General features: G+C 53.3%; 6 protein-coding genes and 1 pseudogene across 6 annotated transcripts; all 7 read left to right on the top strand.

Annotated features, from left to right (window-relative positions):
- Nucleotides 1–4,323: 4,323 nt before the first annotated feature.
- On the top strand, nucleotides 4,324–4,725 carry LOC144948642 (histone H2B type 3-B). Its single transcript, XM_078878269.1, has one exon. It carries the CDS (start codon nucleotides 4,324–4,326, stop codon nucleotides 4,723–4,725), a length of 402 nt encoding a protein of 133 aa, XP_078734395.1.
- An 840-nt stretch (nucleotides 4,726–5,565) lies between these two features.
- LOC144948636 (histone H3) lies at nucleotides 5,566–5,976 on the top strand. The gene has a single exon (XM_078878256.1). It carries the CDS (start codon nucleotides 5,566–5,568, stop codon nucleotides 5,974–5,976), a length of 411 nt encoding a protein of 136 aa, XP_078734382.1.
- An 890-nt stretch (nucleotides 5,977–6,866) lies between these two features.
- LOC144947882 (histone H2A-like) lies at nucleotides 6,867–7,247 on the top strand. Its single transcript, XM_078877263.1, has one exon. The coding sequence runs from the start codon at nucleotides 6,867–6,869 to the stop codon at nucleotides 7,245–7,247; it is 381 nt and encodes a 126-aa protein (XP_078733389.1).
- Nucleotides 7,248–9,991: 2,744 nt separating this feature from the next.
- On the top strand, nucleotides 9,992–10,904 carry LOC144950843 (histone H1 pseudogene; annotated as a pseudogene).
- Nucleotides 10,905–11,988: 1,084 nt separating this feature from the next.
- Nucleotides 11,989–16,102, top strand: LOC144950855 (histone H2A-like). Its single transcript, XM_078880999.1, has 2 exons — nucleotides 11,989–12,010; nucleotides 15,720–16,102. Exons 1-2 carry the CDS (start codon nucleotides 11,989–11,991, stop codon nucleotides 16,100–16,102), a joined length of 405 nt encoding a protein of 134 aa, XP_078737125.1.
- LOC144950861 (histone H2B type 3-B) lies at nucleotides 13,179–13,580 on the top strand. The gene has a single exon (XM_078881011.1). The coding sequence runs from the start codon at nucleotides 13,179–13,181 to the stop codon at nucleotides 13,578–13,580; it is 402 nt and encodes a 133-aa protein (XP_078737137.1).
- Nucleotides 14,421–14,831, top strand: LOC144950848 (histone H3). Its single transcript, XM_078880985.1, has one exon. It carries the CDS (start codon nucleotides 14,421–14,423, stop codon nucleotides 14,829–14,831), a length of 411 nt encoding a protein of 136 aa, XP_078737111.1.
- Nucleotides 16,103–24,693: the final 8,591 nt, after the last annotated feature.

Genomic DNA, 24,693 nt, shown 5'->3' with positions numbered 1-24,693 from the left:
TATGTTATCGCGTAGCATATCCGTGACTGCCTCTTTGATCTGGGTCCGTTCAGGCGCGCCCACTCGGTATGCGGGGAGTTTGATGGGTCGGGCTGCACCTGTGTCAATTTGGTGCTTGACCAGGTCGGTCCGGCCCACGTCCGAATCGTGCTCACTGAACACGTCGGCGTACTCCCGCAATAACCCGCGCAGCTGATCGGCCTCCCCCTTAGGTAAGGCTGCCCAAGGCACATGTAGCGCATCCTGCAGGGGAACAATCTCGGCTCGGGGGGTCGGGCCGACTCGCCAGGCCAGATCCTGGCTGTCCTCGGGGCGGCCAGGGTCCTCCGCCCAGAGTGCGAACACCGAGTCGTTCGAGTGGCGAGCGTGCAGGGGGTGTACGGTGGCTACCGGGGTGCGTCGTCGTATCATTGCCGGGGTACTGTGTGGGTTAAACACACGTATAAACAGCCGGCCCCCATCTGCGTTTACCAGTGTGGCTGACCCTACCACCCCGTATCGCGATGCCAACTCCGGGTGAGGAGTCAGCATTACCTCGCCCGATGGTCGGTGGGTTGGGTCGGTGGAGAGGGTTGCCACTGGCACCAGCATCTCGGCGAGAGGCCCGATGGTGACGGCCGACACCAGCGTAGCGGCCACGGGTGTGAAGCGTGGGCGATTCGGCTCCTGTCCTAGGAACGGAATCCGCTCCCCGCTGCCCTCCACCGTAGCGCATCGTTGCCGGGGCTGTACGTTAAGTCCCAACTTTTCCAGGAGGTCCGTTCCTGCAATGCACTCGTGGCACAACACACTCGAAACGTAGAATTCCTGTGTGCACACCTGGTTTCCTAGACGGACCTCGAGGGAGACCTTCCCCAGCAACCCCATCCCGGCTCCGCTTGCCGTGTGCAGCGCGCGATCCGGGGCCTGCAGGCAGCCCACGTCCACCCCGAGCATGCTGCAGTGCGCGGCGCTCATGAGAGAGGCCACGGCGCCCGTGTCCAACAGGATCCGGGTGCGCTGCCCGTTCACCTGGCCTTCCACCAGCGACGTGGCTCCCGTTATCCCTGCCACCAGCTCCCGCAGCCAATCGCCCGAGGTCCATGCGCCCTTGGGTGTTGTCGTTGTAACCTGTTTATGGATCACTCGCTCGCCATTATTATTACAGCTGGTTTGGGTCGGGTCTACGTCGATTTCATCCCCTGGTGGTCCCCTCTCTAGGGGGGGCTTAGTGTTTGACCTATGCATCGGCCTCGCACGGGCGCGCTGAGGGCAGTCCCTCATGAGATGCCCTCGACGGTCGCACACATAACACGTCCTGGGAGGAGTGGCGGCTCTGTGGCGAACTTTCTGCCCACTCCCTCCTCCCCCCGTGCGCTGTTGCTCATACTCTGCTTCTAGTCGGGCTATCCTCCCAGTTAATCCTCCTACCTCGGCCTGGACCGTCTCTACCATTGTCTCCAGCGCAGTCATGTGTGCCCGTACTTGGGTTACCTTGTTGTCTACTTGGGTTACCCTGTCACCTACCTGGGTTACCCTGTCACCTACCTGGGTTACCTGGCCGGAGACATCCTTTATACCCGTTTGTATACCGGCAACCCATCCCGGGGTTGTCTCGCGGGACACTGGAGGCTCTCTTTCCCGGCCCCTTACCGTCCTCGCGAGCTCCTGTTCCTCCTCCTCGTCTTCCGAGAGCAGGCTCGCAATGGCGTGCTCTCGTCCCAGCCCCCGGAGCTGCGCGCGTTCGCTGTGAATTCTTTCACACTTACGTGCGCGCTCGACAAGGGCGTTAAAGGGAAGACGTGGGCAGCTCATGTCTGGCTGCCACCACGCCGTGCGAGACAGGTACCGCTGGATTTTCTCGGCGGCCAGTTCCTCAATAACATTAGTTGCGTACCCCGGGCGTGCGATCCTTGTTAACTCGCGCACATCCTCGGCGTAATCACGGAGATCTTCGCCAGGTTGGCGACGGCGCGCCTCTAAGGCCGATTTTGCTTCCTCCTCGTCACGCGTGCCAAAACGCTGATCGAGTCGGCGCATCAGCTCCTCTAGCTGTGTCTGTGCGCTCGCGGGTAACGCTTCTACAAAATCGGCTGCCCGCCCATCAAGATTCATATTAAGTTGACGTACTGCCTGCGCGTCCGTCCATCCATTAATTTCCTTGGCCCCTAAGAGATTGCGGGCGAATGCCTTCCACGAAGGGGCCCCCCGGCCGGTAAATATCAGTCTTATTTTAGCGTGAGGTAACGCGGGGGTCCGTACCGCTTCCGACACCAATTTGTGGGGGTCGCTAGCCCCCGAGATCCCTCCCTCGATAATACTAACGGCCGGACTAACATCATCAATCGCCCCCCCGCTGCTAAGCGAACCGCCGCTAGGCTCCTCACCCAGGGTGTGGGAGCCGTCACCCGAGGGTTCCCCTCCACCGCGGGTCCGCGTAGCAGGCATGGATAACCACGCACGCGCACACCCACACACAGCTCTGCACGGCACTCACCCAACCCTGACCACTCACGTTAGGATCGCGCACCTGTGTTACACACGTCGTGAACGTGCGCGCACACACGCGTACAGCTCCACACGCGATACCCACTCCTGCGCCGCTCTGCGCTGCGCTGGCCGCCCACGTTACGATCGCGCACCTTGGGCACGCCGATTACGCACGCCGAGAGCTTACGCAAGTAACGAGCGCACGCAAGCGGGGCACACGCCGACACGACGACTCGTCCCCTCCCCCACTCGCGCGTGCACGTCAACACAAATATCGTACAAGGACGATTCTCCTCTCACACGGCTGCGTAGTCACGCCAACACACCAAAAGTGCTCTCCCCGGGCGTTAACGCACACACCTCCGTACCCGCACAATCGTACAGAGACCACGGCCTTTATGCGTACAACGACCACACACTCGCGAATGCAGTGCACGCTAATACCACGTTCCAAAAACACCCAACAACACGGTTTTGTTACTACGCTCGAGATTTTATTAGCCCTTGCTAACCAACCGAGCCACCCGTGTGTGTGTGCGGGACAGCAAGGCGCTTCTAACCCACACTCTGGTGCCGTGTAGCCCTATTCTATGCTGCGCTCTCTGCTAAACCGCTTTCCTACTCGTCCTTACCCCGAACTAACCCTCTCCTACGGATCCTACCCTCCGCTCTGAGGTGTTGTAAGGCGCGCAACACGATACCGTCTGTAGTCCTTGGTGACCTTGCGGCGCTCAGATCGTCCTGCAGACAATCTAGCGGCTCGCCCGATGACTCCTTCGTCGCTGACCCCGTGTCCAAACTCCAGAAGAAGAGAGTTCCCTACTGCCCCTGCGTTTTCTTTTAAACTATTCACATCAAAGGCTAGGCGCCCCCGTCCCGACCGCCTTGGTCTCTCGACCAATCCTGAGCCTAGGATTTCCCGCTCTTTTGCGATCCCGCCGGCCTTTGAACTTTCGACCAATCAGTCGTCCCGGTTCCTGATCCCAGCTATCTGCCTTGCTGACCCGTGTTTGTGTTTGTATGCGTTTCTAACTGCGGGGCTCTCTGAGCTCGCCGTGGTCGTGCGATCTCAAATCCGCCCACGGCGCCGCAGTGTTACTTGGCCTGGGAAGGGTCCTGTCCAATTCCCTGGCCCTGAGAAACCGTGGGGTAACCCCCCTAGGGGGCCCTCGGGTGAAAACTCAGGGTAGGTGACCCGACCACGAGGCCCTACGTGGGTGCGGGTGCGTGTTTATGTGGGGGGGGTGATGGGGGGCAGTGCGGCGGTGGAAGCCGGGCGGCTCCCTGGCTCGGCCGAGCGGCCCCGTCGCTGTGGCACCACACTTACAGCACACTCGTCCTAATTGACGTAGCGTGCCGGAACGCTAATCTCCACCTGTACAGCACAACAGCGAAGTTATTTTTCTCCACCGAGCGCTTGTATTTATCCAAATTGCGTTCATAAAACGCCCGTGTGCCGTATTAGACGAGTTGTGAAACAATCCTTCGTAAGAAACAAAAACACCCACACTCAAAACACAATATACTGTATTGGGTTTTCTAGTCATCCTTTTTAAAACAAAATCAATGGCCATGGCTGCAATTCACTAATATACATGTTTGGACATTACATTGTGTTATATTCACAAGTCATTTTTGCAGTAAAAACTATATTAAAGTGAACATCGCGTCCGCGTTTCTCATTGGAGGCTGATGGAGAGGGATGGTACTAAAAGAGCCACTCAGCAGCGCCGCGCACTACGATCCTCTGATTTGCATCTCGCCTCCTATAAAAGGAGCTCAACGCGCGACCGACATCCACATTCGCTTCCCGTCTGTTGTGAACTGACCCGAAGCTGCCTACGACGCGTCGACATGCCCGATCCTCCCGCATCAAAGAGCGCTGGGCCGGCTAAGGTTCCTGCTCCCAAGAAGGGCTCCAAGAAGGCTGTGACCAAGGCTACGCGCAAGGATGGCAAGAAGCGACGCCACCGCAGGAAGGAGAGCTACGCCATTTACATCTACAAGGTGATGAAGCAGGTGCACCCCGATACCGGCATCTCGTCCAAGGCAATGAGCATCATGAACTCGTTCGTCAACGACATCTTTGAGCGCATCGCTTCCGAGGCGTCCCGCCTGGCGCACTACAACAAACGCTCCACCATCACCTCTCGGGAGATCCAGACCGCAGTGCGACTGCTGCTCCCCGGCGAGCTGGCCAAGCACGCCGTGTCGGAGGGCACCAAGGCCGTCACCAAGTACACAAGCTCCAAGTGAAGCCTCGACTCCACCATTAATTACAAAGGCTCTTTTCAGAGCCACCCACCTCTCCGAACCTGCTATTACCAGTCCTAGCAGGAGTACAAAACGAAACTTCCAACAAAGTCCCGGTTCACGCGGGGACATTGTTCGCTCATTGAAATGGAGAGATCGATCGCATTTTGACCTGTTTCAACGTGAATAAAAGCGATAACAATATTCATGGCACATCATATTCACCAGCAGGCATTTATTGGACTTGTTTGTCCATTGATTTCATCTGCAGCCCATTCAGATATTACATTGGATATTTGGCGCCAAAACCTTGCAATGCAATATATTTAATTCGTGGTTGTATTTTCGGGCAGGAACTAACATTTTGCACGTGTACATATATGTAAAAGTAAGCGCCTAGCATGGATGACTCGTGCAGTATAATTGATGATCATCATCTCAATGCCAAGAGAATAGATATCTATCCCTGTGATCACCTCTTTCCGACATTTTTACGTATTACTGTTTCCAATGAAGTGCAGTTTCTTCACACTTTATTTAGATCATGCAGAGCACTGTAAAGTCGTTTTCGGAAAGGTGTTTGCTTGAGAAAATAACATCCGTTAAAGACATCGACGGCGCTCAAACGGTACTACTGCATCGTGATACGGCATTCTGAAATGATCCAAACTGAACATTTTGTTGATTAAGAAGAGTTGACGACTCGAGATCATTGCACGCTGCCAACCAATCAGCACGCTCCCCGTCTTCGCACGTCACGACTCCGCTGACCAGTGAGCGCGCGCTCTGGGCTACATAAGCCGCCTTCTCCCCGCTTGTGAGAATCTTTGCCCACACCAAGCCATGGCTCGCACCAAGCAGACCGCTCGCAAGTCCACGGGCGGCAAGGCCCCACGCAAGCAACTCGCCACCAAGGCGGCCCGAAAGAGCGCTCCGGCCACGGGCGGCGTCAAGAAGCCTCACCGCTACAGGCCCGGCACCGTCGCTCTGCGCGAGATCCGCCGCTACCAGAAGTCCACCGAGCTGCTCATCCGCAAACTGCCCTTCCAGCGCCTCGTCAGGGAGATCGCGCAGGACTTCAAGACCGACCTGCGCTTCCAGAGCTCCGCTGTCATGGCTCTGCAGGAGGCCAGCGAAGCGTACCTTGTCGCGCTCTTCGAGGACACCAACCTGTGCGCCATCCACGCCAAGCGCGTCACCATCATGCCCAAGGACATTCAGCTCGCCCGCCGCATTCGTGGCGAGCGCGCTTGAACGCCCAGCTCGGCCCTCAAAGCACAACACAAAGGCTCTTTTCAGAGCCACCACTTACGCATGAAAAAGCTTCCATGTGTGTCCTTCAAAGTTCGGGTGCCGGAAACCTTCGTTTGCTGGTCACGGCTCTCACGAGTCGTCAGGCGTAAGCGACAATGAAGTTCATTTTATATACCCCGCCGCTCATTTTTCAACATCACACGTTGGTGTTGTATATAAGCGTTGTGAAACCATGTTTACATAATCTACAACAAAAGGGTTATTTGGGTGAAATATATTAACTATTAAACCCAAAGATATTGGTTGATGTTGTTTCAATCCCGAGCTGATAAGAAGTTCACATTTTGCAAACTAAGAGACTGAATTATTCACGCACATATATTTTTAGGCATTGCCCGAACAGGCGGTTAAAGGAATATATATACACCGTATAGGCACGTGGGCGATCAATCACGAGCTCAAGGCTATCACAATGATTTCTTATAACCAATGAGGTCCCTCAAAATGATGATTATAATCAATAATACATTGATATTTGCGGAATCCGCTTATAAGTTTGACTTGCCAGCACGTGCCCATAAATTAACTCAATAATGCTTAAAACTTGAACCTATTAAGTACGTGTATCGCATTGTTTAATTCCTAAGATACGTGTCCGCATAAAAATATATATGGATAAAAATAATTAAAGTCAACATCGAATCCTCGCGTCCCGGCTTTTCATTGGTGGCTCAAGGAGAGGGCGGGACTCGACCGAGAGGAGCCAATCAGCAGCGGCGCGCTCTACGATCCTCGTCTCCGCTATAAAAGACGCTCCGGTGGTGCGTGTTAACGTCACAAATCGTTCGTACTTTGTCTCTATTGCTTTTTGCATCCTAGGTCCCTTAGCAATGTCTGGACGCGGCAAGACCGGTGGCAAATCTGGCGCCAAGGCAAAGTCCCGCTCTTCCCGCGCCGGCTTGCAGTTCCCCGTGGGTCGCGTTCACAGGCTGCTCCGCAAGGGCAATTACGCCCAGCGGGTCGGCGCTGGAGCACCCGTCTACCTGGCCGCCGTGCTCGAGTACCTTTCTGCCGAGATCCTCGAGCTGGCTGGCAATGCCGCCCGCGACAACAAGAAGACGAGGATCATCCCCCGACACCTGCAGCTCGCCGTGCGAAACGACGAGGAGCTCAACAAGCTCATGGGCGGCGTGACTATCGCCCAGGGCGGTGTGCTGCCCAACATCCAGGCCGTGCTGCTGCCCAAGAAGACCTCTCAGGCAAAGAAGTGAACGCGCCGCCGCCTCTACCACCACAACAACGGCTCTTTTCAGAGCCACCCACTTGCTTGCAAAGAGCTCGGACAGTCGTACACAGGGGTTTTGTTATTAATAAGGACACCGTCGTCGAGTTGCCCTCGTGCCAAATTGCTCGCAATTAAACAAATGCTCTGCTCATTCCAGTTACCCTTTATTATGTCTAATTTAGGAACGGTATTTGAGCAGCATTCCAACATTGCATCAATCATGGAACATGGTTTAGAATAAATTGGGATGCCTATTGGAAGAAAGTATCGTGTTTTTTAAAGAATAAAACTCGCTCTTTTTGAGCGGTCAGATTACATATGAAGAGGAGTCGGAGAATGGTTCAAGCACTTTAAGGGATCTGCGAGCCACCCTCACGCACCACGCAAACACGACATCTCCGCTCTCACGACAACACGCACCAATCACACGCGCGGGAAAGAGCTGGACGGGGGTGTCAGGGGTTAAAGGGCAGTGACGTCACCCGGAGCAGGCGTGCTGGACGCGGATGTGTATTGGGAGCGGAGATTGAGGAGTTAAAAGGGGCTGTGGGACGTGTGCCCGGGGTTGGTCTTGGAACGAGTATTGCTGTGCGTTGGTGAAAACAGGACCCTGCGGGGTGGGCTGGTAGGAACGAATAACCAAAGAATATAAACATAATGTATTATTACACTTGTTTAGCCAGGAAAGCCCCACTGAGACTAAAGGTTTTTGTAGGGTCCTGCCAAGTGTTTGCAGTAGGGGGCGATGTTGCTACACTGAATCGGACGATACGAAGGGAGAGTGTGAGGCCTAGGTCTAGGCTTTAGGCCTAGCTGTAGGCTTTAGGGCGCCGTGAGTTAATTTTTAATTTACCTGTTTTTATAATTTATGTAAAAGCTTTAAATTTAAATGTTTCTATTTAAAAGCATCAGGGAATGTAACATTGTTAAACATAACTCCCTTGCACACACGCAGGGGAACAATACGAAGGGAGAGTTTGAGGCGTTCGAGGCTTGAGGCCTAGCTGTAGGCTTTAGGCCGCCGAGAGTTAATTTTTAATTTAAATGTTTTTATTATTCATGTAAAAGCTTTAAATTTAAATGTTTATATTTAAAAGCATCAGGGAATGTAACATTGTTAAACATTAACTCCCTTGCACACACGCAGGGGTACGATACGAAGTCAGACTTTGAGGCCCAGTTCTAGGCTTTAGGCCTAGCTGTAGGCTTTAGGGCGCTGTGAGTTTTTTTTATTTAATTTCAAAGTTTTAATTAAAAGCTATCTCAGGGAATTATAAGGGAATGTTACACGTGTTTAGCCAGGAAAACCTCATTAATGTAAATGTTTTAATTAAAAGCTATCTTAGGGAATTATAAGGGAATGTTACACTTGTTTAGCCAGGAAAGTATCACAGAGTCTAAAGGTTTTTGTAGGGTCATGCCAAGTGTTTGCAATAGGGGGCGATGTTGCTACACGGACGGACGGACGGACGATATAATCTATTGTAGGCTGGTCCACTTCGTTGCTACCAGTATAAAGAAGTGCATAAACCATTCTACGACTCCTCTTCACATGCGCGTGGAATGAATGATTCTTGCATTCGTTCTAGATTTGAAGCTTTCGTGACTGCAATGATTCATACTCTTAGGTTTTTTCGGTAAAGTCACGTAGGTAAAACAATAATAATACATAATTTAAATAATATAAATAATAATTTAAATAATAAATCAGGGGGGGGCAGAGGGGGGGGGCCTTATCTGAATGTGGTTGCCGGGGAGTGGCGTGGGGTGTCGGGGCTAAAAGGGAACAAATGAGCACATCAGCTCAGGGTTGTGGCCAGTGTTAGCTGATAGTAAGCATAAAAGTACTGGTAAACGCTGGGGATGTCAACACTCGGTAAAGTATAATATTACCTGTCAAATAAGATGGTACAAATATGTGTAGTTAAATATTTTTACATGGTTAATAACATCTTTCCAATGATTACTCATTCGTGTTACTTAGTGCAGTAAATACGTGTTACTTATTGCAGTAAAAACAACTCATCGCATGAACCATCCTGCGCTCCTAGAATATCAACTCTGTCGGTGCATTAAACGTAAGATTATATATGTTCTTTAAACATTCGACTGCGGAGTCACTTGAGTTGAATTTGAGTGGTGATAATTGTGCAACGTGCCTCGATCTTGTTCAAGGCGCGCGACCCTTCTGCAGTGCGTGAGCTACTCACCTCTTGCCACGTAACATGTTAAACTTTCTATTTAATGTCGGTTAATTTTGAGTAATTTTCTTCAGTTTGTTGTCCATCTGAAAATCCATATATTTATTAATTTCAAAGTTCGATTAAAACGTCCAGTTAAAAGTTCGGTGACAAGGGACGGTTGGCATGGCGCGCAGTCCTCACCATAGCGCGAGAGGAGGAATCGCGAGCGCGCGAGGCAAAACTTAAATAGAAAATATTTCGTTGGAATTAAATATGAGTAGTCTGTTGAAGCATCTTGTCTTGCAAAACATTCGAGTGTGTTTTAAATAGTGTTCATCATTAACACTTTTGAAAAACGACAATCATCATATCTCGCCCTGACCGAACAATGTCTCCCAAATGTTGGTTGTTCACTTGTTTTGAATTATAATTTATATCGTGAGCATTGTCGTATATTGCATAAGTAACGTACATTAAAGAAGTGATCTTCGTGATAATGTATCAACTATATGCATGTAAGTATGAACGTTACGGGAGTAATCGAGCCCAAAGGCAGGCGTGATAAACACAGTGAGTATGGTGGCAACTTCCTCACTAGATCTGAGTGCTGGATGATCTCAGCGACGTCCGCATTCAGTACGCCGCTTCTATAATAACCTCGGGCCTGGAGGACGCTCGGTTTGAATCCGTGAGAGCGCTGATTTCGATTTCAAAGAGGCGAGGCGATAAAAGCGACGTTTTGAGATGGCGGAAACTGCTCCTGCTCAACCACCAGCTGCGGCTACTTCAGCGCCTAAAAGCCCCAAGAAGAAGCGCGCCGCTCCAAAGTCCAAGAAGGTCGGCCCCAGCGTGTCCGAGCTCATCCTCAAGGCTCTGGCCAGCAGCAAGGAGAGGAACGGCGTGTCTCTTCCTGCGCTCAAAAAGTCGCTTGCTGCCGGAGGATACGACGTGGAGAAGAACAATGCCCGCGTGAAGTTGGCCATCAAGAAGCTCGTGGCCAAAGACGCCGTGGCGCAAGTGAAGGGCAGCGGTGCATCTGGCTCTTTCAAACTCAACAAGGAAAAGGCTGCCGCAAAGGCGAAGCCCAAGTCGTCAACATCAAAGCCCGCAGCTAAAAAGCCCGCGGCAGCCAAGAAGGTGAAGAAGCCCGCGGCAGCCAAGAAGACCGCGCCCAAGAAGTCTCCCAAGAAAGCAAAGAAGCCCGCGGCTGCCAAGTCGGCCAAGAGCCCCAAAAAGGTGAAGTCGGCTGTTAAGCCCAAGAAGGTGGCGAAGAGCCCAGCCAAGCCCAAGGCTGCGAAGCCCAAGGTCGCTAAGCCCAAGACCGTCAAGGCCAAGGCCGCCAAACCCAAGGTGGCCAAGCCCAAGAAGGCCGCGGCCAAGCCCAAGAAGACTGCGCCAAAGAAGTGAATCCGATCGGACGATGCTCGATTCACTCCACCTCAACGGCTCTTTTCAGAGCCACCCACTTAGTTAAAAAAAGTGAACCAGGTGCTGCTGCGCTTCAATTAGTTCATCGTTAACACATGGCAGTGTATTACGTTGCTGTTGAATGCGTGCCATATTCTGTAAGTCAAACCCATTTACGGCGTGGCGATGGTTGCTCGCCTTGACTCGGCCCTGATCAAGGAGCTCGACGCTTGGTGCAGTTCAATCGTGAGGATTTGTGTAGATTGGATAAGTTTCGTACATTCGCCAAATTAACTGTATAACATTTTACCCACTCGATGTGTTTTAAGCATTGATGTGATGGGAGTAATCGAGCCCGAAAGCAGTAATCATAAACACAGGCGGGGCGGGTGGCAGCTCCCTCACTCGAACTGGGTGCAGAGTAATGTCAGCGACGTCAGCATTCTCGCTGGCGATTCTAATCTAAATCCAGATTCAAATCGATGCATTCTTGACGAACCTCCAATTTTGATTATGTGTTGCACCTCTTCATTCCGTCATCATGTTACTGGTGCCAAATATGGAATTTAGTCTAAAAATGTATTGATTCCAGACAGCTTTACTCAATTTGCCTTCATTCGCTCGTTCTCGCCTTTTCACTTTGTTTTTGTTTTGTAAACATTGCGGTGCACCATCTAAACTTCTCTATTAAAATAAATGTCTTTCTTACTTTGGGAGAACTAGTTGGTGACGTTCACTCAACTATTGTGTTGGAAGCCGTTTAGCTTCACACGATTATAAAGTTAGTTCATCTTGTTCACTTGAAAACAAGACCTTACACCGATTATTCACTCCACGTGCAATCTTGCAACAGATTGCGTTCCTCTCGCGTTCGCTGCGGGTGTGCCAATATCATTACAGAGTGCTTCGAAGAAGGGTCATTGCCCAAAACGTCGCATATTGTACATGTCACGGAAGTGTTTTTGACGACGGTGGAGGGTTTTCTTCGTCACAGAGGTTAAATGTCGAAGGTTTAAGGCGGAGCCATCGCGGAGGGCAGGGGTGGTCGGTGACGTCACCACGCTTCGGATATAAAGGTGGCTGCTGCTGCAAGCTGAGCGCGCATGTCTCTCGCGTGCTTTGTCAGAAGTAGTCGCAATGTCTGGACGCGGTAAAGGCGGTAAGGGGCTCGGCAAGGGAGGCGCAAAACGCCATCGCAAGGTGCTGCGCGACAACATCCAGGGCATCACCAAGCCCGCCATCCGCCGCCTCGCTCGCCGCGGCGGTGTGAAGCGCATCTCGGGCCTCATCTACGAGGAGACCCGCGGCGTCCTGAAGGTCTTCCTTGAGAACGTCATCCGCGACGCCGTCACCTACACGGAGCACGCCAAGCGCAAGACCGTCACCGCCATGGACGTGGTCTACGCCCTCAAGCGCCAGGGCCGCACTCTCTACGGCTTCGGAGGCTGAGCGCCCATCTCTCGCACATTAAGCCAACCCAAAGGCTCTTTTCAGAGCCACCCACCTCTTCGAAACTGCTTGCGCCAGTGTTGCCAAACACTTTCTAAATGGAGCACATGTCCTGGGTTATTGCGCGCCAATTCCTCGTGAGCGTGGTGGACGTTTGCTTGTTGAGTTGGCGAATCTTCATCTGCTTCCACATGAATGAAAGAAATCATGATATTCACGACACGTCACATTTAACAAGGCGTAATTCTTGAACGCATTAATACAGTACCCATTTCTGGTATTTTTGCGTGAATAATTTCCAGCTGCAGCCGATTCCGATATTACGTAGAGCATTTGGCGCCACAATCTTACAGCACACTCGTCCTAATTGACGTAGCGTGCCGGAACGCTAATCTCCACCTGTACAGCACAACAGCGAAGTTATTTTTCTCCACCGAGCGCTTGTATTTATCCAAATTGCGTTCATAAAACGCCCGTGTGCCGTATTAGACGAGTTGTGAAACAATCCTTCGTAAGAAACAAAAAAACCCACACTCAAAACACAATATACTGTATTGGGTTTTCTAGTCATCCTTTTTAAAACAAAATCAATGGCCATGGCTGCAATTCACTAATATACATGTTTGGACATTACATTGTGTTATATTCACAAGTCATTTTTGCAGTAAAAACTATATTAAAGTGAACATCGCGTCCGCGTTTCTCATTGGAGGCTGATGGAGAGGGATGGTACTAAAAGAGCCACTCAGCAGCCCCGCGCACTACGATCCTCTGATTTGCATCTCGCCTCCTATAAAAGGAGCTCAACGCGCGACCGACATCCACATTCGCTTCCCGTCTGTTGTGAACTGACCCGAAGCTGCCTACGACGCGTTGACATGCCCGATCCTCCCGCATCAAAGAGCGCTGGGCCGGCTAAGGTTCCTGCTCCCAAGAAGGGCTCCAAGAAGGCTGTGACCAAGGCTACGCGCAAGGATGGCAAGAAGCGACGCCACCGCAGGAAGGAGAGCTACGCCATTTACATCTACAAGGTGATGAAGCAGGTGCACCCCGATACCGGAATCTCGTCCAAGGCAATGAGCATCATGAACTCGTTCGTCAACGACATCTTTGAGCGCATCGCTTCCGAGGCGTCCCGCCTGGCGCACTACAACAAACGCTCCACCATCACCTCTCGGGAGATCCAGACCGCAGTGCGACTGCTGCTCCCCGGCGAGCTGGCCAAGCACGCCGTGTCGGAGGGCACCAAGGCCGTCACCAAGTACACAAGCTCCAAGTGAAGCCTCGACTCCACCATTAATTACAAAGGCTCTTTTCAGAGCCACCCACCTCTCCGAACCTGCTATTACCAGTCCTAGCAGGAGTACAAAACGAAACTTCCAACAAAGTCCCGGTTCACGCGGGGACATTGTTCGCTCATTGAAATGGAGAGATCGATCGCATTTTGACCTGTTTCAACGTGAATAAAAGCGATAACAATATTCATGGCACATCATATTCACCAGCAGGCATTTATTGGACTTGTTTGTCCATTGATTTCATCTGCAGCCCATTCAGATATTACATTGGATATTTGGCGCCAAAACCTTGCAATGCAATATATTTAATTCGTGGTTGTATTTTCGGGCAGGAACTAACATTTTGCACGTGTACATATATGTAAAAGTAAGCGCCTAGCATGGATGACTCGTGCAGTATAATTGATGATCATCATCTCAATGCCAAGAGAATAGATATCTATCCCTGTGATCACTTCTTTCCGACATTTTTACGTATTACTGTTTCCAATGAAGTGCAGTTTCTTCACACTTTATTTAGATCATGCAGAGCACTGTAAAGTCGTTTTCGGAAAGGTGTTTGCTTGAGAAAATAACATCCGTTAAAGACATCGACGGCGCTCAAACGGTACTACTGCATCGTGATACGGCATTCTGAAATGATCCAAACTGAACATTTTGTTGATTAAGAAGAGTTGACGACTCGAGATCATTGCACGCTGCCAACCAATCAGCACGCTCCCCGTCTTCGCACGTCACGACTCCGCTGACCAGTGAGCGCGCGCTCTGGGCTACATAAGCCGCCTTCTCCCCGCTTGTGAGAATCTTTGCCCACACCAAGCCATGGCTCGCACCAAGCAGACCGCTCGCAAGTCCACGGGCGGCAAGGCCCCACGCAAGCAACTCGCCACCAAGGCGGCCCGAAAGAGCGCTCCGGCCACGGGCGGCGTCAAGAAGCCTCACCGCTACAGGCCCGGCACCGTCGCTCTGCGCGAGATCCGCCGCTACCAGAAGTCCACCGAGCTGCTCATCCGCAAACTGCCCTTCCAGCGCCTCGTCAGGGAGATCGCGCAGGACTTCAAGACCGACCTGCGCTTCCAGAGCTCCGCTGTCATGGCTCTGCAGGAGGCCAGCGAAGCGTACCTTGTCGCGCTCTTCGAGGACACCAACCTGTGCGCCATCCACGCCAAGCGCGTCACCATCATGCCCAAGGACATTCAGCTCGCCCGCCGCATTCGTGGCGAGCGCGCTTGAACGCCCAGCTCGGCCCTCAAAGCACAACACAAAGGCTCTTTTCAGAGCCACCACTTACGCATGAAAAAGCTTCCATGTGTGTCCTTCAAAGTTCGGGTGCCGGAAACCTTCGTTTGCTGGTCACGGCTCTCACGAGTCGTCAGGCGTAAGCGACAATGAAGTTCATTTTATATACCCCGCCGCTCATTTTTCAACATCACACGTTGGTGTTGTATATAAGCGTTGTGAAACCATGTTTACATAATCTACAACAAAAGGGTTATTTGGGTGAAATATATTAACTATTATACCCAAAGATATTGGTTGATGTTGTTTCAATCCCGAGCTGATTAGAAGTTCACATTTTGCAAACTAAGAGACTGAATTATTCACGCACATATATTTTTAGGCATTGCCCGAACAGGCGGTTAAAGGAATATATATACACCGTATAGGCACGTGGGCGATCAATCACGAGCTCAAGGCTATCACAATGATTTCTTATAACCAATGAGGTCTCTCAAAATGATGATTATAATCAATAATACATTGATATTTGCGGAATCCGCTTATAAGTTTGACTTGCCAGCACGTGCCCATAAATTAACTCAATAATGCTTAAAACTTGAACCTATTAAGTACGTGTATCGCATTGTTTAATTCCTAAGATACGTGTCCGCATAAAAATATATATGGATAAAAATAATTAAAGTCAACATCGAATCCTCGCGTCCCGGCTTTTCATTGGTGGCTCAAGGAGAGGGCGGGACTCGACCGAGAGGAGCCAATCAGCAGCGGCGCGCTCTACGATCCTCGTCTCCGCTATAAAAGACGCTCCGGTGGTGCGTGTTAACGTCACAAATCGTTCGTACTTTGTCTCTATTGCTTTTTGCATCCTAGGTCCCTTAGCAATGTCTGGACGAGGCAAGACCGGTGGCAAATCTCGCGCCAAGGCAAAGTCCCGCTCGTCCCGCGCCGGCTTGCAGTTCCCCGTGGGTCGCGTTCACAGGCTGCTCCGCAAGGGCAATTACGCCCAGCGGGTCGGCGCTGGAGCACCCGTCTACCTGGCCGCCGTGCTCGAGTACCTTTCTGCCGAGATCCTCGAGCTGGCTGGCAATGCCGCCCGCGACAACAAGAAGACGAGGATCATCCCCCGACACCTGCAGCTCGCCGTGCGAAACGACGAGGAGCTCAACAAGCTCATGGGCGGCGTGACTATCGCCCAGGGCGGTGTGCTGCCCAACATCCAGGCCGTGCTGCTGCCCAAGAAGACCTCTCAGGCAAAGAAGTGAACGCGCCGCCGCCTCTACCACCACAACAACGGCTCTTTTCAGAGCCACCCACTTGCTTGCAAAGAGCTCGGACAGTCGTACACAGGGGTTTTGTTATTAATAAGGACACCGTCGTCGAGTTGCCCTCGTGCCAAATTGCTCGCAATTAAACAAATGCTCTGCTCATTCCAGTTACCCTTTATTATGTCTAATTTAGGAACGGTATTTGAGCAGCATTCCAACATTGCATCAATCATGGAACATGGTTTAGAATAAATTGGGATGCCTATTGGAAGAAAGTATCGTGTTTTTTAAAGAATAAAACTCGCTCTTTTTGAGCGGTCAGATTACATATGAAGAGGAGTCGGAGAATGGTTCAAGCACTTTAAGGGATCTGCGAGCCACCCTCACGCACCACGCAAACACATCTCCGCTCTCACGACAACACGCACCAATCACACGCGCGGGAAAGAGCTGGACGGGGGTGTCAGGGGTTAAAGGGCAGTGACGTCACCCGGAGCAGGCGTGCTGGACGCGGATGTGTATTGGGAGCGGAGATTGAAGAGTTAAAAGGGGCTGTGGGACGTGTGCCCGGGGTTGGTCTTGGAACGAGTATTGCTGTGCGTTGGTGAAAACAGGACCCTGCGGGGTGGGCTGGTAGGAACGAATAACCAAAGAATATAAACATAATGTATTATTACACTTGTTTAGCCAGGAAAGCCCCACTGAGACTAAAGGTTTTTGTAGGGTCCTGCCAAGTGTTTGCAGTAGGGGGCGATGTTGCTACACTGAATCGGACGATACGAAGGGAGAGTGTGAGGCCTAGGTCTAGGCTTTAGGCCTAGCTGTAGGCTTTAGGGCGCCGTGAGTTAATTTTTAATTTACCTGTTTTTATAATTTATGTAAAAGCTTTAAATTTAAATGTTTCTATTTAAAAGCATCAGGGAATGTAACATTGTTAAACATAACTCCCTTGCACACACGCAGGGGAACAATACGAAGGGAGAGTTTGAGGCGTTCGAGGCTTGAGGCCTAGCTGTAGGCTTTAGGCCGCCGAGAGTTAATTTTTAATTTAAATGTTTTTATTATTCATGTAAAAGCTTTAAATTTAAATGTTTATATTTAAAAGCATCAGGGAATGTAACATTGTTAAACATTAACTCCCTTGCACACACGCAGGGGTACGATACGAAGTCAGACTTTGAGGCCCAGTTCTAGGCTTTAGGCCTAGCTGTAGGCTTTAGGGCGCTGTGAGTTTTTTTATTTAATTTCAAAGTTTTAATTAAAAGCTATCTCAGGGAATTATAAGGGAATGTTACACGTGTTTAGCCAGGAAAACCTCATTAATGTAAATGTTTTAATTAAAAGCTATCTTAGGGAATTATAAGGGAATGTTACACTTGTTTAGCCAGGAAAGTATCACAGAGTCTAAAGGTTTTTGTAGGGTCATGCCAAGTGTTTGCAATAGGGTGGCGATGTTGCTACACGGACGGACGGACGGACGATATAATCTATTGTAGGCTGGTCCACTTCGTTGCTACCAGTATAAAGAAGTGCATAAACCATTCTACGACTCCTCTTCACATGCGCGTGGAATGAATGATTCTTGCATTCGTTCTAGATTTGAAGCTTTCGTGACTGCAATGATTCATACTCTTAGGTTTTTTTCGGTAAAGTCACGTAGGTAAAACAATAATAATACATAATTTAAATAATATAAATAATAATTTAAATAATAAATCAGGGGGGGGCAGAGGGGGGGGGCCTTATCTGAATGTGGTTGCCGGGGAGTGGCGTGGGGTGTCGGGGCTAAAAGGGAACAAATGAGCACATCAGCTCAGGGTTGTGGCCAGTGTTAGCTGATAGTAAGCATAAAAGTACTGGTAAACGCTGGGGATGTCAACACTCGGTAAAGTATAATATTACCTGTCAAATAAGATGGTACAAATATGTGTCGTTAAATATTTTTACATGGTTAATAACATCTTTCCAATGATTACTCATTCGTGTTACTTAGTGCAGTAAATACGTGTTACTTATTGCAGTAAAAACAACTCATCGCATGAACCATCCTGCGCTCCTAGAATATCAACTCTGTCGGTGCATTAAACGTAAGATTATATATTTTCTTTAAACATTCGACTGCGGAGTCACTTGAGTTGAATTTGAGTGGTGATAATTGTGCACCGTGCCTCGATCTTGTTCAAGGCGCGCGACCCTTCTGCAGTGCGTGAGCTACTCACCTCTTGCCACGTAACATGTTAAACTTTCTATTTAATGTCGGTTAATTTTGAGTAATTTTCTTCAGTTTGTTGTCCATCTGAAAATCCATATATTTATTAATTTCAAAGTTCGATTAAAACGTCCAGTTAAAAGTTCGGTGACAAGGGACGGTTGGCATGGCGCGCAGTCCTCACCATAGCGCGAGAGGAGGAATCGCGAGCGCGCGAGGCAAAACTTAAATAGAAAATATTTCGTTGGAATTAAATACGAGTAGTCTGTTGAAGCATCTTGTCTTGCAAAACATTCGAGTGTGTTTTAAATAGTGTTCATCATTAACACTTTTGAAAAACGACAATCATCATATCTCGCCCTGACCGAACAATGTCTCCCAAATGTTGGTTGTTCACTTGTTTTGAATTATAATTTATATCGTGAGCATTGTCGTATATTGCATAAGTAACTGTGGGGGTCGCTAGCCCCCGAGATCCCTCCCTCGATAATACTAACGGCCGGACTAACATCATCAATCGCCCCCCCGCTGCTAAGCGAACCGCCGCTAGGCTCCTCACCCAGGGTGTGGGAGCCGTCACCCGAGGATTCCCCTCCACCGCGGGTCCGCGTAGCAGGCATGGATAACCACGCACGCGCACACCCACACACAGCTCTGCACGGCACTCACCCAACCCTGACCACTCACGTTAGGATCGCGCACCTGTGTTACACACGTCGTGAACGTGCGCGCACACACGCATACAGCTCCACACGCGATACCCACTCCTGCGCCGCTCTGCGCCGCGCTGGCCGCCCACGTTACGATCGCGCACCTTGGGCACGCCGATTACGCACGCCGAGAGCTTACGCAAGTAACGAGCGCACGCAAGCGGGGCACACGCCGACACGACGACTCGTCCCCTCCCCCACTCGCGCGTGCACGTCAACACAAATATCGTACAAGGACGATTCTCCTCTCACACGGCTGCGTAGTCACGCCAGCACACCAAAAGTGCTCTCCCCGGGCGTTAACGCACACACCTCCGTACCCGCACAATCGTACAGAGACCACGGCCTTTATGCGTACAACGACCACACACTCGCGAATGCAGTGCACGCTAATACCACGTTCCAAAAACACCCAACAACACGGTTTTGTTACTACGCTCGAGATTTTATTAGCCCTTGCTAACCAACCGAGCCACCCGTGTGTGTGTGCGGGACAGCAAGGCGCTTCTAACCCACACTCTGGTGCCGTGTAGCCCTATTCTATGCTGCGCTCTCTGCTAAACCGCTTTCCTACTCGTCCTTACCCCGAACTAACCCTCTCCTACGGATCCTACCCTCCGCTCTGAGGTGTTGTAAGGCGCGCAACACGATACCGTCTGTAGTCCTTGGTGACCTTGCGGCGCTCAGATCGTCCTGCAGACAATCTAGCGGCTCGCCCGATGACTCCTTCGTCGCTGACCCCGTGTCCAAACTCCAGAAGAAGAGAGTTCCCTACTGCCCCTGCGTTTTCTTTTAAACTATTCACATCAAAGGCTAGGCGCCCCCGTCCCGACCGCCTTGGTCTCTCGACCAATCCTGAGCCTAGGATTTCCCGCTCTTTTGCGATCCCGCCGGCCTTTGAACTTTCGACCAATCAGTCGTCCCGGGTCCTGATCCCAGCTATCTGCCTTGCTGACCCGTGTTTGTGTTTGTATGCGTTTCTAACTGCGGGGCTCTCTGAGCTCGCCGTGGTCGTGCGATCTCAAATCCGCCCACGGCGCCGCAGTGTTACTTGGCCTGGGAAGGGTCCTGTCCAATTCCCTGGCCCTGAGAAACCGTGGGGTAACCCCCCTAGGGGGCCCTCGGGTGAAAACTCAGGGTAGGTGACCCGACCACGAGGCCCTACGTGGGTGCGGGTGCGTGTTTATGTGGGGGGGGTGATGGGGGGCAGTGCGGCGGTGGAAGCCGGGCGGCTCCCTGGCTCGGCCGAGCGGCCCCGTCGCTGTGGCACCACATAGCCCCCCGGGGTGCCAGTCCCCGTCCCGGGTTGACTGGAGCACCTCGCCTGGGTTGCCCCCACGAGGTATCGCCGCGGGGTCCGCGGGATTCGCCCGGCCCTTGTGGCTGGCCTCGGGGGTGGCGGCTCCGTCTCCTGGGGCTCCGGCGGTGGTCTCCTCCTCCATTCCAACGGCTCCCCTCGGTCTCCGGCACCTGCGGGCTGGGGAACAAACTCAGAGGCGTGGGGTTTAAGGGTCGCCGTCCTCGTCGCCCCCGGCCCCGCCCGGGGCCCCTCGGAGCCCGGGGCTCCGTGGGGCCCATATACTGCGCGAGGCCCCCGGGCACGGGGGGTGGGGGGACCCCGGGGTTTCGGGGTACTTGGACGGCGGGGCTCCCCCCCTCGGGGGCTGCTCGCCACGGCTTCAGTCGGCGGATGTTGACCACCATCTCCCGGCCCCTCTCTCCTCCCTGAATCAGCACCGTCCATGGTGAGATCTGCCGTCTCACAATCCAGGGTCCTCGCCAGTAGGTGGTCAGCTTCCCCACCTGTCCGGCACCGACGCGGGGAGTGTACAGCCACACCTCGGAGCCCGCAGTGTAGAAGGGGGGCTCCATACGGGGTCGGGCGCCCTGCTCTTGCCGCTGGTGCGCGGCCTCTCCGTGCGGGTAGGCTCGGCCCCTGGCCTCTCGCAGGGTCTCCAGCAAGTGCTCCATGGGGTGGCTCCCTTCCTCCCGTTGCGGCGGAGGGACACCGAACAGCAGATCTGCGGGCAGGCGAGACTCGCGACCAAACATCATTAGGAACGGGGTCTGTCCTGTAGATGTGTGAACGGCGGTGGTGTAGGCGAACAGGGCGTAGGGGAGGTGTTCGTCCCAGTCCTGTTGATTCGCGGCCGCCATGCGTTTAAGCTTCCCGGCCAGAGTCTGGTTCATCCTCTCTACCATCCCGTTTGCCTGGGGGTGATATGCCGTGGTTCGGTCCTTCTGGATCCCGAACTCTCGGCACAGCGCCTGGAATAGTTCGGCCTCGAATTCACTACCCTGGTCGGTAATGACTCGTTCGGGGATCCCGCACTTAAGTACGTAGTTTTCCACGAAGGCCCGGGCCACTACGAGGGCTGTTTTATCCGGGATAGCCACCGCCACGGGGTAGCGGGTGAAGTACTCCACCGCTACAATAATATATCGGTTGCCCCGGTGGGATCGTGGAAAGGGCCCCTGCAAGTCGATTCCGACCAACTGATTCGTCCGACTGACTCGGAACGGCCTCAGGGGTACCTGGTACCTCGCCGGCTTTTGCCCACACTGCTGGCAGGCCCGGCAGCCCTGCACCCAGGCGGCCACATCTTGTGCCAATTTAGGCCAGAGATACTGGCGACGCAGAGTCTCCCGGGTGCGCCGTTCCCCATCATGGCCCCCGAGCGGGTGGTCGTGTACCAGTCGTAGTAGTTGGGGTCGCACATGGGCGGGAACGCAGATGCACCCAGGCTGCCCAGCGTCGGCCAGTTCCCTCACCACCCCGTTTTCCACACACAACCGGGCATACAAACCGCTCCAGGGCCCTGGTAGTGCATCCTCCTTCTCTCGCAGTGCCGCCTCCACCGCCGCCAGATCCGGATCTCGCTGCTGGGTCTGTCTCAGCTGCTCGTCGTTCAGGCCCGGGAAGGCGCAGCCGACGTCCTCCTGGATCCGTCCGATCGGGTCCCGAGCTGCGGGTCCCGCGCTTGCCGGGCGGTCGACGGGATCCTCGGTGCCACCTGCAAGGGTCTCTGTGGCGCACACTGCACTCTCTCTCGCTGGGGGGGGGTCAGTGGCCGCGGCCTCTCGGGGGTCCGTTGCCTGCCGGCAGCGTCCCCCCGTGAAACACGGGCAGGCCTCCTCCGCCCTCGTCTCGGCGAACACCGTGGGTCGCCTCGACAAGGCGTCCGCGTTTGCGTGCGTCCGGCCAGCCCGATACTCGATTTGCAGGTTGTACTCCTGCAACTGCGCCAACCACCGGGCCATCTGCCCCCGCGGCTCCTTGAATGTAAGAAGGAACTGCAGAGCATAATGGTCAGTGCGTACGCGACATCTCCTGCCGTACAAATACGGCCGGAACTGTTTGCATGCGAAAATTACGGCGTACAACTCTTGGCGGGTCACGCAATAGTTCAGCTCGGCCCCACTCAAGGTCCGGCTGGCGTACGCGATGACTCGTTCCGTCCCATCCTGTACCTGTGACAACACCGCGCCCAGCCCGCTGCTGCAGGCGTCGGTGTCCAAAATAAAATCGGTGGTAAAATCGGGGAAAGCGAGGGTGGGGGCGTGGGTGAGGTGATCTTTGAGAGTGGTGAAGGCCGTCTGGCAGGCCCCCGTCCACTGGTAGGGGTGCTTAGGGGAGGTGAGTTGGGTGAGAGGGCGTGCAATCTCACTGAATCCCTTTACAAATCGACGATAATAGGTGGCGAGCCCCAAAAATGATCTGATCTCCGTCAGATTCCTTGGCCGTGGCCACTCCACTACGGCGCGTACCTTCTCCGGATCGGTGTGCACGCCTGCCTCGCTGACGCGATGCCCGAGGTACCCCACCTCGCGTTGTGCGATGTAACACTTACGTGGCTTGAGCTTGAGATGAGCCGCTCGCAGTCGCTGGAACACCTCTCGAAGCCTGGACCAATGCTCAGACAAAGATCTACTGAACACTATCACATCGTCCAAGTAAATCAGGCACTGTTCCCACTGCAAGCCCCGCATCACCAACTCCATCAACCGCTGGAACGTCGCGGGCGCGTTAGTGAGTCCGAACGGCAACACTCGAAACTCAAACAGGCCCATCGGGGTGGTGAATGCTGTTTTTGGCCGATCCTCCTCCGTCATCTCCACCTGCCAGTACCCGGACGCGAGATCGAGGGTGGAAAAATACCGCGCTCCTGCGAGACTGTCGAAGGTGTCGTCGATGCGTGGGATGGGAAAAGCGTCGCCGAGGGTGACTGCGTTCAATTTTCGGTAATCAACGCAGAACCGAGTCGATCCGTCCTTTTTCGTTACCAGTACCACCGGGGCAGACCAAGGGCTCGCGGAGGGCTGGATTATGTTATCGCGTAGCATATCCGTGACTGCCTCTTTGATCTGGGTCCGTTCAGGCGCGCCCACTCGGTATGCGGGGAGTTTGATGGGTCGGGCTGCACCTGTGTCAATTTGGTGCTTGACCAGGTCGGTCCGGCCCACGTCCGAATCGTGCTCACTGAACACGTCGGCGTACTCCCGCAATAACCCGCGCAGCTGATCGGCCTCCCCCTTAGGTAAGGCTGCCCAAGGCACATGTAACGCATCCTGCAGGGGAACAATCTCGGCTCGGGGGGTCGGGCCGACCCGCCAGGCCAGATCCTGGCTGTCCTCGGGGCGGCCAGGGTCCTCCGCCCAGAGTGCGAACACCGAGTCGTTCGAGTGGCGAGCGTGCAGGGGGTGTACGGTGGCTACCGGGGTGCGTCGTCGTATCATTGCCGGGGTACTGTGTGGGTTAAACACACGTATAAACAATCGGTCCCCATCTGCGTTTACCAACGTGGCGGATCCCACTATCCCATACCGTTTTGCCAACTCCGGGTGAGGAGTTAGCATTACCTCTCCTGATGGTCGGAGCGCGGGGTCGGTGGGGGATGTTGCCACCGGCACCAGCATCTCGGTGAGTGGGTCGATGGTGACTGCCGTCGCCAGGATAGCGACCACAGGTGCGAAGCGGGGGCGCGTTGGTTCTCGTCCCAGGAACGGTATCCGCTCGCCGTTGCTCTCCATGGTGGCGCATCGCTGGCGGGGTTGCACGTTGAGTCCCAGCCGTTCTAAGAGGTCGGTACCTGCGATACACTCGTGACACAACGCACTCGACACGTAGAACTCCTGGGTGCACACCTGACTGCCTATGCGGACCTCTAGGGTGGCTCTCCCCAGCAGCCCCATTCCGGCTCCGCTCGCCGTGTGCAGCGCGCGGTCCGGTGCCTGCAGGTGACGCACGTCGACCCCGATCGCGCTGCAGTGCGTTGCGCTCACGAGCGAGGCCACCGCCCCCGTGTCCAGCAGAATTCGGGTACGCACTCCGTTTACCTCCCCTTCCACGAGCGACGTGGCCCCCGTGATCCCCGCCACCAGCTCCCGTAGCCAGTCGCCAGGAGTCACCGTTTCCGTGGGCGTTGTTGTTGGAACCTGTGTGGAGATCACTCGCTCGCCATTATTACCGTCTTTTTGCATCGGGACCGCTTCGAATGCACCCCCAGATGGTCCACTCTCTAGGGGGCGTTGGGGTTTAACCCCGGCGCGTTTCTAGCGCGGGCGATCTGCGGACAGTCTCTCACGAGATGCCCTCGCCGGTCACACAGGTAACACGCACGGGGGGCCGTCCCGTAGGAGCCCCCCCGTCCGTTTCCTATCCCCCCTCC

Source organism: Lampetra fluviatilis, chromosome 3 (genome assembly GCF_964198595.1).
Source record: "Lampetra fluviatilis chromosome 3, kcLamFluv1.1, whole genome shotgun sequence".
In the NCBI taxonomy this organism is placed as follows: Eukaryota; Metazoa; Chordata; class Hyperoartia; order Petromyzontiformes; family Petromyzontidae; genus Lampetra; species Lampetra fluviatilis.
The sequence above is the reverse complement of the archived record's forward strand: the minus strand, read 5'-3'. Positions and strand labels throughout refer to the sequence as shown.

Coding starts and splice junctions, on each gene's coding strand:
- LOC144948642 (XM_078878269.1), top strand. CDS start 4,324: ATGCCCGATCCTCCCGCATCAAAGAGCGCTGGGCCGGCTAAGGTTCCT.
- LOC144948636 (XM_078878256.1), top strand. CDS start 5,566: ATGGCTCGCACCAAGCAGACCGCTCGCAAGTCCACGGGCGGCAAGGCC.
- LOC144947882 (XM_078877263.1), top strand. CDS start 6,867: ATGTCTGGACGCGGCAAGACCGGTGGCAAATCTGGCGCCAAGGCAAAG.
- LOC144950855 (XM_078880999.1), top strand. CDS start 11,989: ATGTCTGGACGCGGTAAAGGCG. Junction 12,011..15,719: donor GTCTGGACGCGGTAAAGGCG/GTAAGGGGCTCG, acceptor TAGGTCCCTTAG/CAATGTCTGGACGAGGCAAG.
- LOC144950861 (XM_078881011.1), top strand. CDS start 13,179: ATGCCCGATCCTCCCGCATCAAAGAGCGCTGGGCCGGCTAAGGTTCCT.
- LOC144950848 (XM_078880985.1), top strand. CDS start 14,421: ATGGCTCGCACCAAGCAGACCGCTCGCAAGTCCACGGGCGGCAAGGCC.